We start from the raw sequence: 21,919 nt of genomic DNA, 5'->3' as shown, positions 1-21,919 counted from the left end.
TCTCTTGAGGAGAAGGGGACAGCGGGCAATTATATATTTTGTCAGTTTAAGCACAAATGAGATTTTCAATAAGTCCTTCTGAATTGAACCAGAGACAATATCTGTGAATTTTTCCCAAACAGATCATACAAGATTAGGCCTATGCACCTGATATAGACTACAAGATAATACTTGCTAAGTCAGGGTTTTTCAAATAGACCAGAAAGAAAGCCAAGAACCATATCTGGGGGGACAACACCATAACTGTGACTCTTTTTTAAGCACAATGCCAAAACAAAACATTTTGACAGGTATGCCTGTGCAGGCTCTTAGAGACCGTGAGAGATAAAGTGTGTGAAGTTAGTGAAGCTGAGTTATGTGCAGAATGATTAAGAAACACACACATCCTCCCAGATGTGAACCTGTCTTACTCCATCACTAACCATTAAGACCAGCTGGCCATAGACATAAACAGAAAATACATATATGACAGAATGTCAAAATGAAATGTTAGGGTGGGAACCTCTGATTAAGTCATGTACTTTGGCCTACATTAGCCCTGCATAACATAGAACATGCAATGAATAGATAGAAACCAATGTTGAATAAGTAATGTGACCTTTTACCCAGCATTACTGAAGGAGGAGGGAGCAACACAGCACACCCTAACTGATACTGTAGTATTTTGTGCCTTTGATGGACACAGTAGACGCCACAGAGAAGGATACAGGCAAGGCAGAAAGACCAGTATGAGGACGCAATTCTGCTCTTCAAAGGGATGAAGAACACAAAATAACTGTCATACTATACATTTTTCAGATAAAGAACCTGTCTTTGAGTCTGTGCGTTCTCACGTGGATTCGAACTCCAGCACGCTAGAATTGTGAGCGTCTGTCCTTATTATAACCCCACGCGAGTTAGTTCACTTTGGCACATCCAGTGCATTTGCCACGCAGCCGCTCGCCAGTGGAAGCACATAATCTGAAAGGGACATATGCGTTCTTCCCGGGGCACAATGTCTGGAAAGAACTGGACGGATTTCTTGGAACCATGTGTTCCTTTCCGATCTCCCGCTATGGTTTCACGCTCCATCTTCGCGCGCCATTAAATGGTAACGCGGCGTACTGACAAATATTTAATTGGGAGAATATAAACTGGACCAAGACGAGAGGAGAGAGTAAGAAGACTTTTATGTGGGAAGTACGCCTCCCCAAAACCATGTGGAGAATTGCGACCCTTGATACACCAAGCTCTCAACAGGGAAAGAGGATAATTTAAAACAGTAAGATATTTAGGCCTACATTTGGAAAGCTCTGCCGATGAGGAACAGCAAGAAAAGGGCATTTGGTAGAGAAGAAGTAAGTGCGATACCCACTCATTTTCAAATTCAGACGCATGATAAGTAGCCTAGGCTAGACAACTGTAGCCTACCGTGGGCTGATATTCAAATCGCATGTTGCGTGACTCACTCCCACCAGCTGGCCAGTCTACCGTGCCTTTCTCAGATCGTTAAATATTATTCAGAAAACCGTTGCTTTGGAGGAAAAGACCATGCCCAGGTACAGTGAAACAATTGGTGGTGTCCTTTCGCGTGTCCAGTGTTTGGTGTTGTTCTATTGTGTAGTTTTGTTTTGACAGACAATTATTTGACAGTAAGAAAATCTGGGTTATTCGATGCGTAGCCTATTATTCTATTCAATGGCCCTATTCGATTTTAACTGTATGCAATAGAGACAGTTGACCGATTAAAAACGACTCAAACTCAAAACATCAGGTGGATAGTTAGTTGTGGACAACGGACGTCATTGGGTGCTTTTCTAAAATCTTAAACGAATCAAGCTACCATATGCATGAGTGGGACACAATTATGACAAGTCGACAATTTATCTTATTCACGAGATAATACCCTACAGAATAGGCTACAATCGCCAAGAGACGTTTTCCTTGTTCTTTTGAAAAACCTTGTCATTATGTATTAATACAGACTCGTAACGCTTGTTATTGGTTTGTCTGCCTTGTGTGAAATTGAGGATGTTTAATTTAACAAGAGATTAAAAATGCATGGGCGTATTTGTTAATAATGGCGAAACCACATTTGATGCACAATAGAGATGATGCCCTTGTTTCAATCTTTGCTTTTCTTTTCTTTCTAATGTTATATTTTTTTGACAACACAGTGGGCCTAGGTTCTTTTCTGTCACGAATTACAGAGAGATACTCCTTCTTCTTCAGAAATAGAGCAAGTTTATCTTTGGTAATGACCTTCTGATACATTTTATAATATGGTAAATGCATTTGTTTATGTAAATTGTTCCATTGGGGCAATCTTTAGTTGCTACAACCATTTTTGGACTTATAAATGAATTATATACTCATTGAGTCTTGAAGAATATAAGGTATACATGCCTCATCAGCCTAGTCCAACTGTCATACCCGTCAGAACCCAAAATATATGCCTATCCTTGTTTTACTCAAATGTTTGAAAACAATCTAAATCCAAACAACCACTGTATGGCCTAAAAACATAGTTAAAACTATAATTTTGATATAATGGATGGTCAACCCTTATATCCATAGCATAGTCTATAGATTTGAGAGTGGTTGCATTTCTCCAGCCCCATCCCTCAGCTTTTTACTAACTGTGCCGGGGTGTGAATGTTAATGTTTTGATTAAGGATTGACACTTTCAGGTATGGGGAATGGCATAGATGTAAATAACCTGGAAATTATACTAATTGTAAGACACTCTGGATAAAAGCGTCTGCTAAATGACAAAACATTTAATGTAAAATGTACTCCTAGCAAACCAATGTCATTAGATAGCAAAGCAATGCCATTAGAACATTGATTTGTTTGTCATTAAGGATCGGCCCCTTTTTTTCAATTTTCGCCTAAAATGACATACCCAAATCTAACTGCCTGTAGCTCAAGCCATGAAGCAAGCATAGGCATTTTCGTGGTACCATTTGAAAGGAAACACTGAAGTTTGTGGAAATGTGAAAGGAATGTAGGAGAATGTAACACATTAGATCTGGTAAAAGATAATACAAAGAAAAAACCAACCAGTTTCTTTTGTACCATCATCTTTGAAATGCAAGAGAAAGGCCATAATGTATTATTCCAGCCCAGGTGCAATTTAGATATTGTCACTAGATGGCAGCAGTGTATGTGCAAAGTTTTTGTGTGATCCAATGAACCATTGCATTTCTGTTCAAACTTTTGTATCAAGACTGCCCAAATGTGCCTAATTTGTTTATTAATAACTTTTCATGTTCAAAACTGTGCACTCTCCTCAAACAATAGCATGGTATTCGTTCACTGTAATAGCTACTGTAAATTGGACAGTGCAGTTAGATTAACAAGAATTTAAGCTTTCGGCCAATATCAGGTATGTCTATGTCCTGGGAAACGTTCTTGTTACGTACAACCTCATGCTAATCACATTAGCCTACGTTAGCTCAACCATCCCGCAGGGGACCCACCAATCCTGAAGAAGTTTTATGAACCAACAATCCTTACCAGTTGTAGCAACACTTATATTTACACACTAGCATTGCTAGGAATTAGCTTGCAAAAACAAGATAGTCAGCTAGAAGTTAAAGGTAGACTCAGTGAAATGACGTTACCATGAGTAGCACCATGGGATGCAAGACTTCACTCTCACACAGTCACACACAGTATCTGCGCATGGGCACAGGTTTGCTTCACCCTGTTCACAGTGTAGTCAGGGCACCAAAACGTTGGAGAAGTTGAGCCTCGCGCTTCAACGCTCTTAATTGCTGCAGAAATGTACCCACTATGTTGTGTACTTTCTGCATCTATGTCATATCGCTGAGTCTACCGAAAATAAGGTCTGTGGTAAACATAGGCTTAGGAGATCTTCTATGTTTTGTTCTATGAGATAATCTTCATCAGCTAACGTCACGTTTTGTGAATTTTGTTCGTATTTATGTAATAAAAAAAGTGCACAGGCCTCCAGAGTAGCACAGCAGTCTAAGGCACTGCATTGCAGTGTTTGAGGCATCACTACAGACCCGGATTCGATCCCAGGCTGTGTCACAGCCGGCCGTGACCGGGGGAAGGGTTTGGCGGACAGGGCACCTGCAAGCTGACTCCAGTCGCCAGCTGGATGGTGTTTCCTTTGACACGTTGGTGCGGCTGTGTGTCAAGAAGCAGTGCGGCTTGGCAGGGTCGTGTTTCGGAGGACGCATGGCTCTCGACCTTTGCTTCTCCCAAGTCTGTAGGGGAGTTGCAGCAATGGGATAATACTGTAACTACCAATTGGATATCACGAAATTGGGGAGAAAAAGGGTAAAAGTTGAAAAACACACAGACCTTATTTTCGGCGTTTATCCCAAAACCTTATTCTTTCCCCATTCATTTTTGGGTATGAGGATTACAAGCTGGCGAGCTCTATTAAATAGACTTTCCAAACATGGGTCTGTTGTAGACCCACTTCCTCTCTGCTTAGCTAATGTCAAAATACAATTCCTGCATGTGTACCATACCTGCACAAAAAAGCAAGAACTTGTGTGGGACTTTTATTTTGATATGAGGTAAGCAGAGAGGAACTAGCCTCACTGAGGAACAGCATGGGTCTACAACAAACAAGTTTGTACATTTTATTTAATTATACGTTCCATTAGATGGTTTTTTTCTTCTCTAATTCCCCCCTGCATAAGGACCAAACCTTCAGACAATCCACAGAGCAGACTATTACTTTTTTTGCAAGCTAATTTCCAGCAACACTAGTGTGTAAATACTAGCGTTGCGAAAAGCAGCTATACCAATTGATGTACTACCTGGATATCGATAACACAAATGGGATTATCTTCGTTGACAGGTCAAATGTTCTAAGGTGCAACTCACAGGTAGTCTAGTAGATCAGGATGCAGGAAAGAGTGTAACCAAGCCTAAAAAGCTACAAGTTCTAAAAACTGATGTAAGACAGTGCAATAATTAAACTAGTGTGTAACCGGACTTTGATAATAGGATTGTTAAAACAATTGAGAGAAAATAAAAACGGAGGGCATAAAATATTTTTTTTATCAAGGTCGTGAACATCGAACAACAAGCAGTCGTCCCTCAACCAGAATTTACGTGATTCACGTCACCTGTCTTGTGAGATGTCCTCCTGCACCTGCATTCATGTCTGAGTACTGCTAAGGTCATAGATGATTATAATTTGCAATTTCAAATATGGTTTAAGTAGCCTACCTGATCACTTTTATTTTATGATCAGGTCCATCACCATAATGTAATAATGCTGTTGTTGCATCTTTAGCTAAGGCTTAACACAAAATATTGAACTTATCAGGTATCAAGGTAAGACCCAAGTGCAGACTGTGTGAAGTAACAGTGTTTATTGTAACATCAGGGGCAGGGAAACGACAGGTCAAGGCAGGCAGGCGTTGATAATCCAGAGTAGGAGCAAAGATACAGGACGGCAGGCAGGGTCAGGGACAGGCAGAGTGGTCAGGCGGGCAGGTACAGGGTCAGGACAGGCAAGGGTCAAAAACCAGGAGGACGAGAAAAAGAGAGGCTGGGAAAAGACAGGGGCTGACAGGACAAACGCTGGTAAGCTTGACAAACAAGACAAACTGGCACAGACAGACAGAAAACACAGGTATAAATCCATAGAGGATAAGTGGGGAAGATGGGCGACACCTGGAGGGGGTGGAGACAAGCACAAGGACAGGTGAAACAGATCAGGGCGTGACAGAACTTTCATTTACCAGTTTATCAGTTAAATGAAGTAAACCTTTTCGTTAGAGAGATGGGTTTACAAGAGAGGCCACAACAAATTGATCAATGACCAATGATTATTGACATCCCAGTTAACAGCCAATGGTAACGATTCCGCTCTTACAGTGGCCCCACCTGATCTCCTTGACCCAAAGTCTGCCGCTCACAACTCCAAGCCCCGCCTCTCCTTCTCGGCTGCCAAGCCGGTGGTCCTGAACTCCCCCGAGGACGAGTACGACACCACGCGCTTCACCGTCATGAGGTGGAAGACGGTATCAGTCATCTTCTTCCTGGTGGTGCTCTACCTCATTGTGGGAGCCCTGGTGTTCCGGGCGCTGGAGCAGCCTCACGAGAGCCAACAGAAGCTGGCCATCCTGGCCGAGAAACTGGACTTCCTGTCGCTGCACGCCTGTGTCAACTCCTCCGAACTGGAGGACCTCGTCAAGGTGGGTCCAGACTCTACATCCTGTCCACAAAGCTACTGTGTAGACTAAAGTAATAGTAGGAAAAACACTGGAATATTTCCTGGGGAAAATGCCCCTAGCTGATGTGCTAGTGGGGCGGCAGCGTAGCCTAGTGGTTAGAGTGTTGGACTAGTAACCAAAAGGTTGCAAGTTCAAATCCCTGAGCTGACAAGGTACAATTCTCTCATTCTGCCCCTGAACAAGGCAGTTAACCCACTGTTCCTAGGCTGTCACTGAAAATAAGAATTTGTTCTTAACTGACTGGCCTAGTTAAATAAAAATAAAATAGTGTTTACATACAGTAATGAATGATAATGGTTTCAATGTATGTTCCTTTTTTTCCTGGAGTGTGATTGAGTGTGATTGAGGGAAAAGCCTTACCCTTTTAGAGGAACACCCTAGCCGAAGTGATCACTTGCTAGTGTCTATCCATAATAGAGATCATTGACAAAATCTCCCACTACCAATGCCGTGGCACCCACCTGGCTGGCTACCATGGCTTATCACTCTGGGGTAATAGACACTTTGCTGATGTGAACACCTGCTAACGTTTGAGTAGAGTAATAATGCCATTAATATTTGAGCCTGTGCTATGTTTCCTGCTAGATTTTGTTTTGTAGATCGGAGCATTAAAGCACACTGAACACAACAGCTGGGGGCTTGTGACACCAAAATAACTTTCAACTGAACTTTATTGAAGCCAAACTGTTTGAGGCTTGAATGGGGGTGGGGAGTTAGCCTCGTACGAACCATCCTGATCTCGCAAGCTTTCATTCTGTTTCGCTAAACAGAATGTAACCTTGCGAGATCAGGATGGTTTTATGAGGAGAGTAGGAGGTAAGGAACATGACTTAGCTCTCGCTAAGCCTCCCTAAGTGGGGAAACTCCGCAGCGATGGTGGCTCCTTCCATTAGTAGCCATTAGTCAGCTGTTGCACCACTCCAGTAGGGCCTTCAGTGGGGTTAGTGCTAGGCACTACCTGGCTACTCGGATGATTGATTAATACACAAACACTCTTTTCTATCACACACACATAGTCCCTCCACTTTCACACACCTCTCTTTAATATGCACTGCTTTCATGCACACATCGTGACTCTCTGTCTCTCTCTCTCTCACTCTCTGTCTCTGTCTCTCACTCTCACTCTCACTCTCACTCACACTCACACCTTTTCCCAAGCTCTCAGTGTTCCAGAGCCCCTGGCTCTCCACCTCGCTAGATGAATGAACAGAGACATTCCCTCGAAGGGAGTAATTAAAAGCGTGTGTGTTATTGAAAGCCCGGCCGAGGGGGGATTCCAGCATAGCGGCGACGAGGAGGAAGACACATTTGTTAATGCCAACAGAAAAGCATTCCATTGTGGGCCTCTTCTTACCCCCATTGTATGATTCCACAGGGTCAGAGTGAGAACAACTGGAAGTGAATGCTAAAACACTGCATTAATATCTCTGCATGCCTTTGCTGGGAGACAGAGAGGAGACAGACATCCAGAGAGATGGAGCCTGCAGGCATATCAGAGTGGATGCTATGCTAAATGGAATCCAGAAGAGTTCTACCTGGAACAAAAAAAGGTTCTTACTTGAACCAAAAAGGGTTCTCCTATGGGGACAACCAAAGAACTCTTTTTTTCTAAATGTGTAGATAACGTCTACCCACCGTAGTCACAGCACCATCCTCCCTTATCTCCCACCTGTCACATGCTCCCGCTCCTCCACTACACCAACCATGCCACAACCCCGCCCTCCCTCCCTGCATTAATATGCCATCTCAGCTCGTTTAAGCTCACACTATAACACCGCTCTAATCACATTCAACAGTAACAGGTTTTGTTAGCCAGAATTGAATTGAACATTTTGTCTCCCCTTCATTCACAGTGATGAATTGAAGTGGACAGCGCCTTGACTTTGCACCAACCCAGTTGCTACTCTACTGAAAGTCACTGGGGTAGTAGTAGCTGGGTTGTTCCACCAGTTCGGTGCCTTTAGAGATGCGTAACTTGGTGAAAAAAAACTTCTGATTTCACCTAATTTTAACATTCTGTCGTAAATAGCACATGTTGAACTAAAAAACAAGTTTTTCCATATCAAAAGGTTAATAAAAAAAAATACTATAGTAATAAGCAAGCTAGTCAACTTTAGCCAGTTAGCTTGGGTGCTTGGTTGGAACAAGCATGCATTGGCTGCAAGCTGCAGAAGGACGAGTACGCTACAATTCCCCGTTGTTTATCAGTGCAATTTTGACTGCCACCAAGCTGAAAAAGTTTGAGAGGGCTTATCTAATGTTCCTTCATTAGATTTTAGCTCATCTTGCTCTGGCTAGTTGTTGCTCTTGTTGTTGTTGATGTGCATAAGAGATAAACCTACCATTTCATGGTTGTTTGATCAATAGGACTGTAAAGTTCCCAAATGTAAGAGGACTCCCGTGGTATTTACATATTTGCAGAATTCCATCCAGGTGTATTTTGTGACGTTTGGCGAATGTGTTCTAATGGTCTAAAGTCACGCTGTTACTACTGCCTGTAAACACACAGTCCAGTTCAAGGTGAATGATGGCAAATGGCTTGTCTGCATAAAGGCCTATTGTAGCTCTGATTGGCTATGGCGCACCGGTCTGCGTAGAATTCGGTCCAGGACAAGACAGATGTTTTTATTAGGTTTTATTTACTGCAGTGTCTGTTAATTGTCCAAACTCACGTCCGATTTCCCACTATATGTTGCTGTAGAATTTTCACAAATGCCTTAGTATACGTAATTCACCAAACATTCTTAGATTTTATGAAAACGTGAAAATCACCACATCTATGTGCGCGCTTGTCAGAAAATGTCAAATACAACTAAAGTGTCATATTCTTCCTGGGGATGTATATGAACAGATTTTAATAAGATTTCATGTTGCTAAAACGCTGTCAGTTCCACTTTAAAATATGAAAGGGATGCAAAAGGAACACATTTCGTGGAACGACCTCAGTCCAGACACCCGTGACCCCAGCAAATATCAGATTTTCATTTATCTGCATGTCCAGTCCTTATATTTAGCCTCACAATGAAGTGTTTTACCATTTTATTTTCAGGACAACCAGGGCTACAAGTAGAACACAAAACAATTTTACATGAATAGCATTCATGAGATTTATTGTAAAATGTATTTATTAATTTATGTGACTACTGTAAGTGCAGAAATTGTTTTCTCACCAGGAAATTAATATCCAGCTAGTCAGTGACAACTGTGTGGAGTTTGAGACAGCAACTATGTGAGCTTATTACAATATTATAGATACTATGTCCTGGGATTTCCTATGATCTTCTATGTAGAAGAACCCCTTAGCTTCTAACACCTCTTGTGTAGCTTGTGAGCCCTTTCCGGATCTGCCCTTGTCTCACAAACACCACTGTAGCTCAGCCCCCATTACTTACACAGACTAATATCTGATATATATGGATGCAGAAGGAATATACAAATCCAATGGTACAGCCCATAAGTCTGTCGCTCAAACACACAATGTTTAAAATGGGTTAGAAGTCAGTGAGACTCATTGGGTTAAACTCCTGTTACAAAGAGTTTGTGTGTGGTGTGTAGCCTAGCATGCAGCCTAGCCTGTGTAGGTGCTGATTGTGCAGGATCAGGACCATGGACAGTGCTCTGTGCTGTTTCCTATGCTGGGGTGTGTGGCTTTAATGCTACAGTACATAATAGTAACACAGAGTCCCTGGGCTAGCTGCATGCTTCCTGCCTGCTTTGCAGTTATGTCACCTTAATTTATTTATTCAAGTGCACATCTCAGATAAGATCAGGTTTGAGATGAATGTGATATGATTCCAAGCAGGCAATCATAGAATGTGGGAGATGAAAAAAAAACTCCCAATGTGCCTGTGAAGGACTTAAATCAGATCAAACATTTCATCTGAAGTCCTAATGATTTCCACCAGCTCACCAAATTGTCTCCTTTTTCTTTCTTTTGTCTGTCTGCTATGACTCTTTCTGCAAGACAGTGCCTTAGTTCTGTTTTACTCCCACCAGCAGCACGCAGACCGCAGCCCACATCTGCTCTCCACAATGTTATCGGAAACCTTCATAGCCTTGTAATATCTGCAAGGGGTTTTAGGCAGATAGCATATTTCAAGTACTTTTTTAAATCTGACACTCTTTCAGCAATTTTTTATATTATATTATCATAAGGCTATACTGTACTCTAGCTATGTACTGTATACTATGTATCGGACTAAGATCTTCTTAGGTGGAGTTTATGGGCCCTCAGGGACTGAGGCTGGATCTCAATCTATTAAGATCATGCCCTTGTCCCATTACTCTAAGACAGTGGTTCCCAAACTTTTTATAGTCCCGTACCCCTTCAAACATTCAACCTCCAGCTGCGTACCCCCTCTAGCACCAGGGTCAGCGCACTCTCAAATGTTGTTTTTTGCCATCATTGTAAGCCTACCACACACTCTATACAATACATTTATTAAACATAAGAATGAGTGTGAGTTTTTGTCACAACCCAGCTTGTGGGAAGTGACAAAGAGCTCTCATAGGACCAGGGCACAAATAATAATATAATAATAATCAATAATTTTGCTCTTTATTTAACCATCTTACATATAAAACCTTATTTGTTCATCGAAAATGGTGAATTACTCACCACAGGTTAATGAGAAGGGTGTGCTTGAAAGGTTGCATATAACTCTGCAATGTTGGGTTGTATTGGAGAGAGTCTCAGTCTTAAATCATTTTCCACACACAGTCTGTGCCTGTATTTAGTTTTCATACTAGTGAGTGCCCAGGATCCACTCTTACAGGTACGTGGTCGCAAAGGGCATCAGTGTCTTAACAGTGAGATTTGCCAAGGTAGGATACTCTGAGCGCAGCCCAATACAGAAATCTGGTAGTGGCTTCTGATTAAATTACATTTTCATAGAACCGCTTGTTGCAATTTTGATGAGGCTCTCTTGTTCAGATATCGGTAAGTGGACTGTTGTTTGTGTCATCCGTTTCAGGAAAGTACCTGTGTAATTGCGCATCCAACGCTTCGCTATATCAAATTTGACATTGTCCGTAATCTTGAGTTCATTTGCACACAAAAAAATCATACAATGATGGAAAGTCCTTTGTGTTGTCCTTGTTAATGCAGACAGAGAAGAGCTCCAACTCCTTAATCATAGCCTCAAAATTGAATATAGTTGTGGAGAGTCTCTGTAATCCTAGATTCAGATCATTCAGGCGAGAAAAAAACATCACCCAGATAGGCCAGTCGTGTGAGAATCTCGTCATCATGCAAGTGGTCAAACAAGTGAAAATTATGGTCAGTAGAAAAAAATTTAAGCTCGTCTCTCAATTCAAAAAACCCTGTCAATACTTTGTCCCTTGATAACCAGCGCGCTTCTGTATGTTGTAAAATCATTACATGGTCGCTGCCCATATCATTGCTTTAACAAAGTTAACCATTTTCACTGTAGTGTCCAAAACGTCTTTCAAGAGGTCAGGCATTCCTTTGGCAGCAAGAGTCTCTCGGTAGACGCTGCAGTGTCCCCAAGTGGCGTCGGGAGCAACTGCCTGCACGTGCGTTACCACTGCATTATGTCTCCCTGTCATGGCTTTTGCGCCATCAGTACATATACCAACATGAGCAGCAGCTACATTTGGCTACCTACGGACCGTTAGTGGAATTCCTATGAGAGAGTAATGGTTAATGTGATTGGATTTTAATTGTATGACTAGGCTACCTGTATTTGACATTGTGTTGTTATTACTCTGAACACTAGATGGTTTAATTGTATTTTTGGCAGTGAAACGAGGCTACTCAGGGGAGAAGAGAACCTCACCCAAATGTATAGCCCCGTTGGAAAATATAAATGGACATTTTTTAAAATGTGAATCACATTTTTATTTGCCGTACCCCCGACGGCATTGCGTGTACCCCAGTTTGGGAATACCCGCTCTAGGACACATAATGACAAAATCCATTTAATCCAACAAAAGCAGCATTTATGGCTCCAACTCTCAAGAGGCTCAGATTTATGTTTATTTAAGTTATTAATTGGTTAAAACTTCTTATGGCTTGAATCCCGTTAGCGGGATCGATATGACAACAGCCAGTGAAAGTGCAGGGCGCCAAATTCAAAACAACAAAAATCTCATAATTAAAATTCCTCAAACATACAAGTATTATACACCATTTTAAAGCTTTACTTCTTGTTAATCCAGCCACAGTGTCTGATTTCAAAAAGGCTTTACGGCGAAAGCAAACCGTATGATTATGTTAGGTCAGCGCCTATACACAAAAAAACACAGCCATTTTCCAGCCAAAGAGAGGAGTCACAAAAAGCAGAAATAGAGATAAAATTAATCACTAACCTTTGATGATCTTCATCAGATGACACTCATAGGACTTCATGTTACACAATACATGTATATGTTTTGTTCGATCAAGTTCATATTTATATCCAAAAATTGCAGTTTACATTGGCGTGTTATGTTCAGTAATATTTTGCCTCCAAAACTCCGGTGATTTTGCAGAGAGCCACATCAATTTACAGAAATACTCATCATAAATGTTGATGAAAATACAAGTGTTATGCATGGAACTTTAGATAAACTTCTCCTTAATGCAACCGCTGTGTCAGATTTCCAAAAAGCTTTACCGAAAAAGCACATCATGCAATAATCTGAGTACGGCGCTCAAACACAAAAACATGCCATACAATATATCCGCCATGTTGGAGTCAACAATAGTCAGAAATAGCATTATAAATATTAACTTACCTTTGATGATCTTCATCAGAATGCACTCCCAGGAATCCCAGTTCCACAATAAATGTTTGTTTTGTTCGATAAAGTCCATCCTTTATGTCCAAATACCTCATTTTTTTCGCGCCTTCAGTTCACAAATCCAAATTCACGACGAGCAGGTCAGACGAAAACTCAAAAAATTCCATTACAGTTCGTAGAAACATGTCAAACGATGTATAGAATCAATCTTTAGGATGTTTTTATCATAAATCCGCAATAAAGTTTCAACCGGAGAAATCCTTTGTCTTCAGAAATGCAATGGAACTGAGCTACCTCTCACGTGAGCGAGCATGGCTGAGGCTCATGCCCTGCTGGCAGTCCTCTCACTCAATGAGCTCTTATTCATCCCTACTTCACAGTAGAAGCCTCAAACAAGGTTCTAGTGAAAGCCTTAGGAAGTGCAAAATGACCCCACAGACACTGTAGTTTGGATAGGCAATCACTTGAAAAACTACAAATCACTTCCTGTTTGGATTTTTTCTCAGGTTTTTGCCTGCCATATGAGTTCTGTTATACTCACAGACATCATTCAAACAGTTTTAGAAACTTCAGAGTGTTTTCTATCCAAATCTACTAATAATATGCATATCTTAGTTTCTTTGCGTGAGTAGCAGGCCGTTTACTCTGGGCACGTCAGTCATCCAAGCTACTCAATACTGCCACCATCCATAAGAAGTTAAAGGGACTGGTATGGAAGCAGTAGAGCTGTGTTTAGACTCCACTTGTCTTTCTATGTTTGCTCTGGGACACATGTATGCCCATGGATTAGCAACGACTGGGCGTTCGTTAATCCCTGTGGTTTCCTCTGTGTTTGTTACAGTGTTATTTCCCTCCTTGACACACACAGGATGTCCAGACCTGTTTGTTAGAGCAGGGCTGAACCCACTAATGAGATATGTTAGGATTACAGAGTATTGTCGCCATCTAACATTTCGAGCTGTTTTAGGGGGTTTATAGCGGATGAAGCATGCTCTGACTCCACTGGCACTGGCTGAAACTCTATGGATGTCTGAAGGAGATGTGAGTGTGCTTGAGAAAGCTTTGATTTTAGGGGAACCTATGCATGACCACAATTTATCGCCCGACAGCACATCCTCCTTAGATCCCCTAAGTTTCTGTGTGTGTGTGTGTGTGTGTGTGTGTGTGTGTGTGTGTGTGTGTGTGTGTGTGTGTGTGTGTGTGTGTGTGTGTGTGTGTGTGTGTGTGTGTCTGTGTTCTGTCTCCATCAGATGACTTCCCTCTCTGTCTCTCCTGAGACAAGACTAGTGTTCTGAGTGAGTTTACACTCTGCTGCTCTATTCCTTATGCAACAGGCTGGGATCTGACAGGACAGTCACGCACAAAGACTACTGGGAGTTTCCAGTCACAGCTAACACAGACACACACACACACGCACACACACACACACACACACACCACACACACACACACACACACACACACACACACACACACACACACACACACACCACCCCCCCCCTAGCGGCCCTAGCGGCCACGGGGCCGTAGTCTGAGTGCAGGAAGAGGCAGCTCTGGTAGTGATTGAATGCAGAGTGAAAAGGCTTGTTTCCCAGCATGTGGTGCATCTACCATAAGAGCAGACTCATGCACACACGTGCACACCAGATCCTGCACACACATGTGCTCTACTGTACACATACACAAACGCACGAATGCACGCAGACACAGACACACACATTAGGAGGTATTATCCTACTTGAGTGGAGTGTGTATATTAATGTTTGTGTTTGTGTAAGTATGTGTGTGACCCTTAACCCTAAACCGCTGTTCTCTGTCTCCTCAGCAAGTGATCTCTGCCATCAGAGCAGGCGTCAACCCGTCAGCGAACTCATCCAATCAGACAAGTCTGTGGGACCTAAGCTCCTCCTTTTTCTTCGCTGGTACTGTCATCACCACTATTGGTGAGTTTGGTCAATAATCAGTACTCTCTGATCCATAATCAACCATCAGCCAGACTTATATTTTATATTTTATCAATGCTGTGTCAACGCTATATAATTTTTTCCCCTGGTAACTTTCAGCCAGGCTGTTAAAGCAGTGGTACTTTCATAATAAATCAATCAGAATATCCAAATAAAATAAAATTGTATTGGTTGCATACAGATATTTAGCAGATGTTATTGCGGGTGTAATGAAATGTTTCTGTTCCTAGCTCTAACAGTGCAGTTATACACTGTATATATATATATATATATATATATATATATATATATATATACTCCGGACTCCGACATTGCTAGTCTTACTATTTCTATATTTCTTAATTCCATTATTTGACTTTTTAGATATATATATATTTACTGTATACAGTGGCTTGCAAAAGTATTCACCCCCCTTGGCATTTTTCCTATTTTGTTGCCTTACAACCTGGAATTAAAATGTATTTTTGGGGGGTTTGTATCATTTGATTTACACAACATGTATACCACTTTGAAGATGCAAAATATTTTTTTATTGTGGAACAAACAAGAAATAAGACAAAAAAAAAACAGAAAACTTGAGCATGCATAACTATTCACCCCACCAAAGTTAATACTTTGTAGAGCTATTACAGCTGCAAGTCTCTTGGGGTATTTCTCTATAAGCTTGGCACGTCTAGCCAGTGGGATTTTTGCCCATTCTTCAAGGCAAAACTGCTCCAGCTCCTTGAAGTTGGATGGGTTCCGCTGGTGTACAGCAATCTTTAAGTCATATCACAGATTCTCAATTGGATTGAGGTCTGGGCTTTGACTAGGCCATTCCAAGACATTTAAATGTTTCCCCTTAAACCACTCGAGTGTTGCTTTAGCAGTATGCTTAGGGTCATTGTCCTGCTGGAAGGTGAACATCCGTCCCACTCTCAAATCTCTGAAACAGGTTTCCGTCAAGAATTTCCCTGTATTTAGCGCCATCCATCATTCCTTCAATTCTGACCAGTTTCCCAGTCCCTGCCAATGAAAAACATCCCCACAGCATGACGCTGCCACCACCATGCTTCACCACCATGCATCCATCCTGTGGGGATGGTATCTCAAGGTGATGAGAGGTGTTGGGTTTGCGCCAGACATAGCGTTTTCCTTGATGGCCAAAAAGCTCAATTTGAGTCTCATCTGACCAGAGTACCTTCTTCCATATGTTTGGGGAGTCTCCCACATGCCTTTTGGCGAACACCAAACGTGTTTGCTTATTTTTTTCTTTAACCTCTAGGGGACCCCCTTCCCGTTCTCATCCCGTTAACGGGATTGCTTGACAAGATAGCAAAAATCTAATAATTTCAATTTCTCAAACAATCAACTATTTTACACCATTTGAAAGATAAACATCTCCTTAATCCAACCACGTTGTCCGATTTCAAAAAGGCTTTACGGCGAAAGCATAAAGTTAGATTATGTTAGGAGAGTACATAGACAAAAAATTACACACAGCCATTTTCAATGCAAGGACAGGCGTCACCAAAAGCAGAAAACCAGCTAAAATTATGCACTAACCTTTGACAATCTTCATCAGATGACACTCCTACGACATTATGTTAGACAATACATGCATTTTTTGTTCTATCAAGTTCATATTTATATCCAAAAACAGCGTTTTACTATGGCGTTGATGTTGAGGAAATATTTTCCCTCCAATACCGCCAGTCAATCAGCACAACAAATTAAATAATTACTATTCGAAAACATTGGTAAAATATTATATTGTCATTCAAAGAATTATAGATTAACATCTCGTGAACGCAACCGCATTGCCAGATTTAAAAATAACTTTACTGGGAAATCACACTTTGCAATAATCTGAGTACTGCGCCCAGAAAAATAGACTTTGCGATACAGACTAGGCGCCATCTTGGAGTCATCTAAAATCAAAAATACTATCAAATTACCTTTGATTATCTTCATCAGAAGGCACTTCCAGGAATCCCAGGTCCATAACAAATGTAGTTTTGTTCAAAAAAAGCTCATAATTTATGTCCAAAAAGCTCCGTGTTGTTAGCGCGTCCTGTAGGCTACTCAAAAACATGAACGACGCCCGCCGGACTTGTCTTCATCAAAGAGGGGAAAAATAAATATTTACGTTTGTTCAAACATGTCAAACGTTGTATAGCATAAATCATTAGGGCCTTTTTCAATCAGAACTTATATTATAATATTCAAGGCGGACGATTGCATTCTCTTTTAAAACGTATTGGAACGAGAGTACCCAAACATGCACACGTGCGCCAGAGTAGTATTGGCCATCCGCTTATGACCAACGTTCCAAGTCTCTTGTTGGGTCAGTTTTCACAGTAGAAGACTCAAACCACTTTGTAAAGACTGGTGACATCTAGTGGATGGCGTAGGAAGTGCTCAATGATTAATACGTCCCTGTGTGTTTCAATGGCATAGGCTTAAAAGTAATTCAACACATCAGATACACACTTCCTGTTAGGAATTGTCTCAGGGTTTTGACTGCCATAGGAGTTCTGTTATACTTACAGACACCATTCAAACAGTTTTAGAAAATTCAGAGTGTTTTCTATCCAAATCTGTTAATAATATGCATATCCTAGCTTCTGAGTTGGTGTAGGAGGCAGTTAAAAATGGGTACATATTTTTTTCCAAATTCTCAATACTGCCCCCTAGCCCCAACAGGTTTTAACTAGCCTCTCAAAGCACTTCATGACAGAAGTGAGTGCTATGGGTGATAGTAATTTAGTTTAGTTAACTTCACTTTCTTGGGTACAGGAACAATTGTGGACATGTTGAAGCAAGTGTGGACAGCAGACTGGGATAGGGAGAGATTGAATATGTCTGTAAAGACTCCAGCCAGCTGGTCTGCGCATGCTCAGAGGACGCGACTAGGGATGCCATCTGGGGGGGCAGCTTTGCAAAGGTTAACACGCTTACATTTCTTACTCACTTCGGCCACGTAGAACGAGAGCTCACAGTCCTCGGAAGTGGCAGTCGCCCACGTCGGCAGCACTGTGTTTTTCTCGAAGTGGATGAAGAAGGTGTTTAGCTTGTCTGGTAGAAAGTCGTCAGTGTCCGCGACTTGGCTGCTTTTCCCTTTATAACACGTGATTGTCTGGAGTCCCTGCCACATACGTCTTGTCTGTGAGCCATAGAATTGCAACTCCACTTTGTCTCTGTTCTGACGTTTTGCCTGTTTGATTGCCTTATGGAGGGCGTAACTGGACTGTTTGTACTGAACCATATTTTCAGTCACCTTGCCGTGTTTAAATGCAATGGTTCACACTTTCAGTTTTGCGCGTATGCTGCCATCTATCCATGGTTTGTGGTTTGGATAGGTTTTAATCGACACGGTGGGAACAACATTCTCTATACACTTCCTGATGAACTCAGTCACCGGGTCAGTGTATATGTTATTCTCAGAGGCAACCCGGAACATATCCCAGTCCGCGTGATCAAAACAATCTTGAAGCATGGATTCCGATTGGTCAGACCAGTGTTGAACAGGCCTATAGGAAGTGAAAGGTAGAATGGAGGCGTGATCTGATTTGCCGAAGGGAGGGCGGGGGAGGGCCTTGTAGCCATCCCGGAAGGGAGAGTAGGAATGGTCAAGAATTTTTGATGCGTGAGTATTCTAGTGTGGATTCATGAATAATGGGGGTTCACTGAAGTGCTTAGTACTAACTGAGTGTAATTTCTAATCAACACCATACATACTAAGGGATTGTCATAAATCCCAGAGGTGGGTATGAGTCTGAATGTTTATATCTCTTTACAGCTTTAGCATCTCTCTTCCCGTCACTTTACTTGTCAGCTTCAGCTGTAAGAGCTTAGCTGCAGAAGGGAGAAAAGTGTGACACACACACAAACAGACACACGGAGTCTGATAGCTTGTCTGGAACGTGTGTCTGCTGGGCTCGGTTCCAAACCTTTTCCTAGGCACTTGTCTTTGCGTCTTTAAATCAACATAAACATTAACCTTCAATGTGCTGTTTGTGTACCCACTAAGAGGAATGGTGGGAGAGAGTCAGATCTATAGTACCCTCCATCAGTGCTTTTCTGACATTTGATGATAGTCATCTGGGATGTGAGAACGAGTTCTATTTCTCCCTTCACTGCAGCACAAGTCTTGTGTAGGCATGTTTGAGATTGCTGTTTGTTGGAACCAGGCAATGGTGTTCACTGACATAAGACTTCTAGATTTCCAACTAAAACTAATCTAGTTTTAATGTTTTTTTTAATCTGCAGGACAGTTTTGTCCTTTCAAGCTGTTTGATTTTGGATCTCTGTCTGACTAAACAACATCATGAAAGGCTTTTTTCTCCTTTCTTTACACATGTTTGTGAACTGCTTTGATGTTGTTTTGACTGCCTTTGTTTTCAAGGGGTTATCCACAGGTAATGTTACATGTCCTTAACTAGGGGAACTTCCTGTGAACTTGACAGACATAACACCACTTTAATGCTTTAACAATTAGTTTGTATTAAATGGTCACACTTTGTCTAGCCATTTAGACAATCTTCCCTGCCAAATGCTGCTTTTGCAGATATGCAGCCATTGCTTAGCTCATTGAATAGAGGAGAGGTACAGTAGAAAGAATATAACACACAATTGGGTGATTCATTTTCTCCCATTATCTTTTTCATCCCACTGCCCAGAAACGAAAGACTAGACTGGCAGACTTTCTCCAACAATGAAATGGCTCACAGTTCATCTCCGCTATAACAATTAAAGCCTTTTGGTTAAATCATGTTTATAACTAGCCTTCTTCTATCTCTTTCTCTTTCTCTCTGCTGCAGTTGCTTCTTTGAATCAATTAGAGATGGTTGAACAGAATCCTCTCTGATTGAATTTACCTTATAATGATTCGTTTGGGAGATGTGGGGGTAGAAGAGGTCTAATTGGTTATCAGGCGTTCTCTGGCTTCACCTGGATTTCAATCTATCCAGAAAGTGAATTGAAACAACTCCGGATTGTATTGTTTTCTCACTCTTTCTCTGTCTTTGCCATCTATATCTGTCAGTGAGGCAGAGGCAAACAATGCAATTCATCACAATGGGCTTTTCTCCTGGGAACCCTCATTTAGTCCTCCTCCTATAGCCTGTCTCTCCTGTGAAGGCTGCATCTCCATGGTGTGAAAATCAAACAGCTCTCAGAGGATTTAGCCCAACCTTAAGACACAGAGCTGGTAAATGAGAGAGGTAGTTAACGTTGAAGGGTTAATAGTTCATTACAGTGTTCTGTTCTGGTGTTGTATCTAACACTGCTTCTCCCCCAGATCTTGTACCCACAAGTACTGTACACGAGAGACGAGAGGGTGAGTTATCCACTTTAAGATAAGTAATGGATACATAAATAATGGAACTTTTGGTATCCACATGGTGCCCACAAACATCATGAATCTTGAACCGAGTTTGCTGGACTCAGTATACAGTTACAGTAACTAGGCCATGGTATATCTGTTGTCACGCCATCCATAGGGGTTAAAATGTGTCTCAATTAAGCCTAACGAGTCTGTTTCCACTGTAAAGGCTAATGAAGCGGCTCACCTTAATAACGTTTTAGATCCTGCATCTCAAAGTGCATTAATTTCTAGAGCAGTGATGTCATTAAGCTTTTATTCTCCATTTGCAGTCCCACTGGTCCCACTGAGAGGGGCTAGGGGCTACGACAGGTTGCTATGTGTGTTATTGCATACACTGTATTTTCTTGTAAATTATGCAAGTCCAAACTTTAACGTTAGCACGTTGCTATTGCGTGACTTGATGAATGATAACCTATGTAATGGCTGTCGGGAGAGAGAGTAGACCAAGGCGCAGCGGAGTTAGTGTTCATCATTGAATTTAATAACAGAAAGAACACTATACAAAACAAAACAAGAAAACCAACAGCCAAACAGTCCTGTCAGGTGCAAAACACTAAACAGAAACAGAAACAATTACCTACAAAACCCCAACGGAAAAACAGACTCCCAATCAGCAACAACACTCTACAGCTGTGCCTGATTGGAAGCCACACGGCCAAAATCAATGAAACAAACCAACATAGAAAAATGCACATAGAACGCCCACCCAATGTAACACCCTGGCCTGACCAAAATAAAGAACAAAAACCCCTCTCTATGGCCTGGGCGTTACAACCTATTACAGTACAGATGTAGGATCTTAATTTTATCAACCTGTTGAAGGAGAACTCAGGAGAACTCTCCTGCAATGCTGGACATTTAAAATGTGTAGTGTAATTGAGGTTTAAAAAATCTTCTGAAGTTTTTAATTCCCACTTTGAAATTTCAGACTTGATTTTTCCTTATGAAAAATGTATCAACCACCTGTAAAAATGTGAATGTTATTATAATCCACATAATAATTCACAATTCCTGTTTCTGCAGGATTATTTTCCAGCTGTAGCAAACTGGCTCAAATGAAGATCCTACATCTGTATGTGTGATGACACACTGTACTTGATGTGGTGTATGTGTGGATAATGGAGGTGGAGGTCTTGTCAGGTGTCATCACAGTTCTCACACACTGTTCACACACTGCCTCTTTAAGGCCTGAACACGTTTTAATTGGTGATGTATGGTATTCAGTGTTAAAAATCTGAAGCCTCATTTAAAAACCCACAGTAAACTATGCTCTAATCTTCCAGCTTTAGCTTGTCAGACATGTCTATTGCTTTCTACCCCTCTCATTTTCTCTCTCTCTCCCATTACCCCTTTCTTTCTCTTGCCCATATCATCAACTGATTAAAAACTAAATAAGTTCATGAGGCATTTATATGTTATATTATTTAAGAATGAATGGATATATATAATTATTTATTAATAAAACAAAAGTGTAGCAACTATCCACTGGGCACAGATGTCAATTCAACGTCTATTCCACGTTGGTTAAACATAATTTAATTGAAATGACGTGGAAACAACATTGATTCAACCAGTGTGTGCCCAGTGGGTAAGGATTATAGCTTTACACTCTACACTACTTCCCATCAAATGTC

At 41.4% G+C, this 21,919-nt stretch overlaps 1 protein-coding gene across 1 annotated transcript in view; it reads left to right on the top strand.

Moving 5' to 3' along the window:
- Nucleotides 1-682: 682 nt before the first annotated feature.
- LOC106607929 (potassium channel subfamily K member 2) overlaps nt 683-21,919 on the top strand; it is a 50,199-nt gene continuing 28,962 nt past the window's right edge. The window contains exons 1-3 of the mRNA XM_014205409.3: nt 683-1,337; nt 5,851-6,170; nt 14,779-14,896. Coding sequence (XP_014060884.1) covers nt 1,337; nt 5,851-6,170; nt 14,779-14,896 — 439 coding nt within the window. The 5' untranslated portion in view covers nt 683-1,336. The remainder of the gene's footprint in view (nt 1,338-5,850; nt 6,171-14,778; nt 14,897-21,919) is intronic.

Source organism: Salmo salar, chromosome 06 (assembly GCF_965601325.2).
Source record: "Salmo salar chromosome 06, fSalSal1, whole genome shotgun sequence".
Classification (NCBI taxonomy): domain Eukaryota; kingdom Metazoa; phylum Chordata; class Actinopteri; order Salmoniformes; family Salmonidae; genus Salmo; species Salmo salar.
This window is presented reverse-complemented; position numbering and strand designations above follow the sequence as displayed.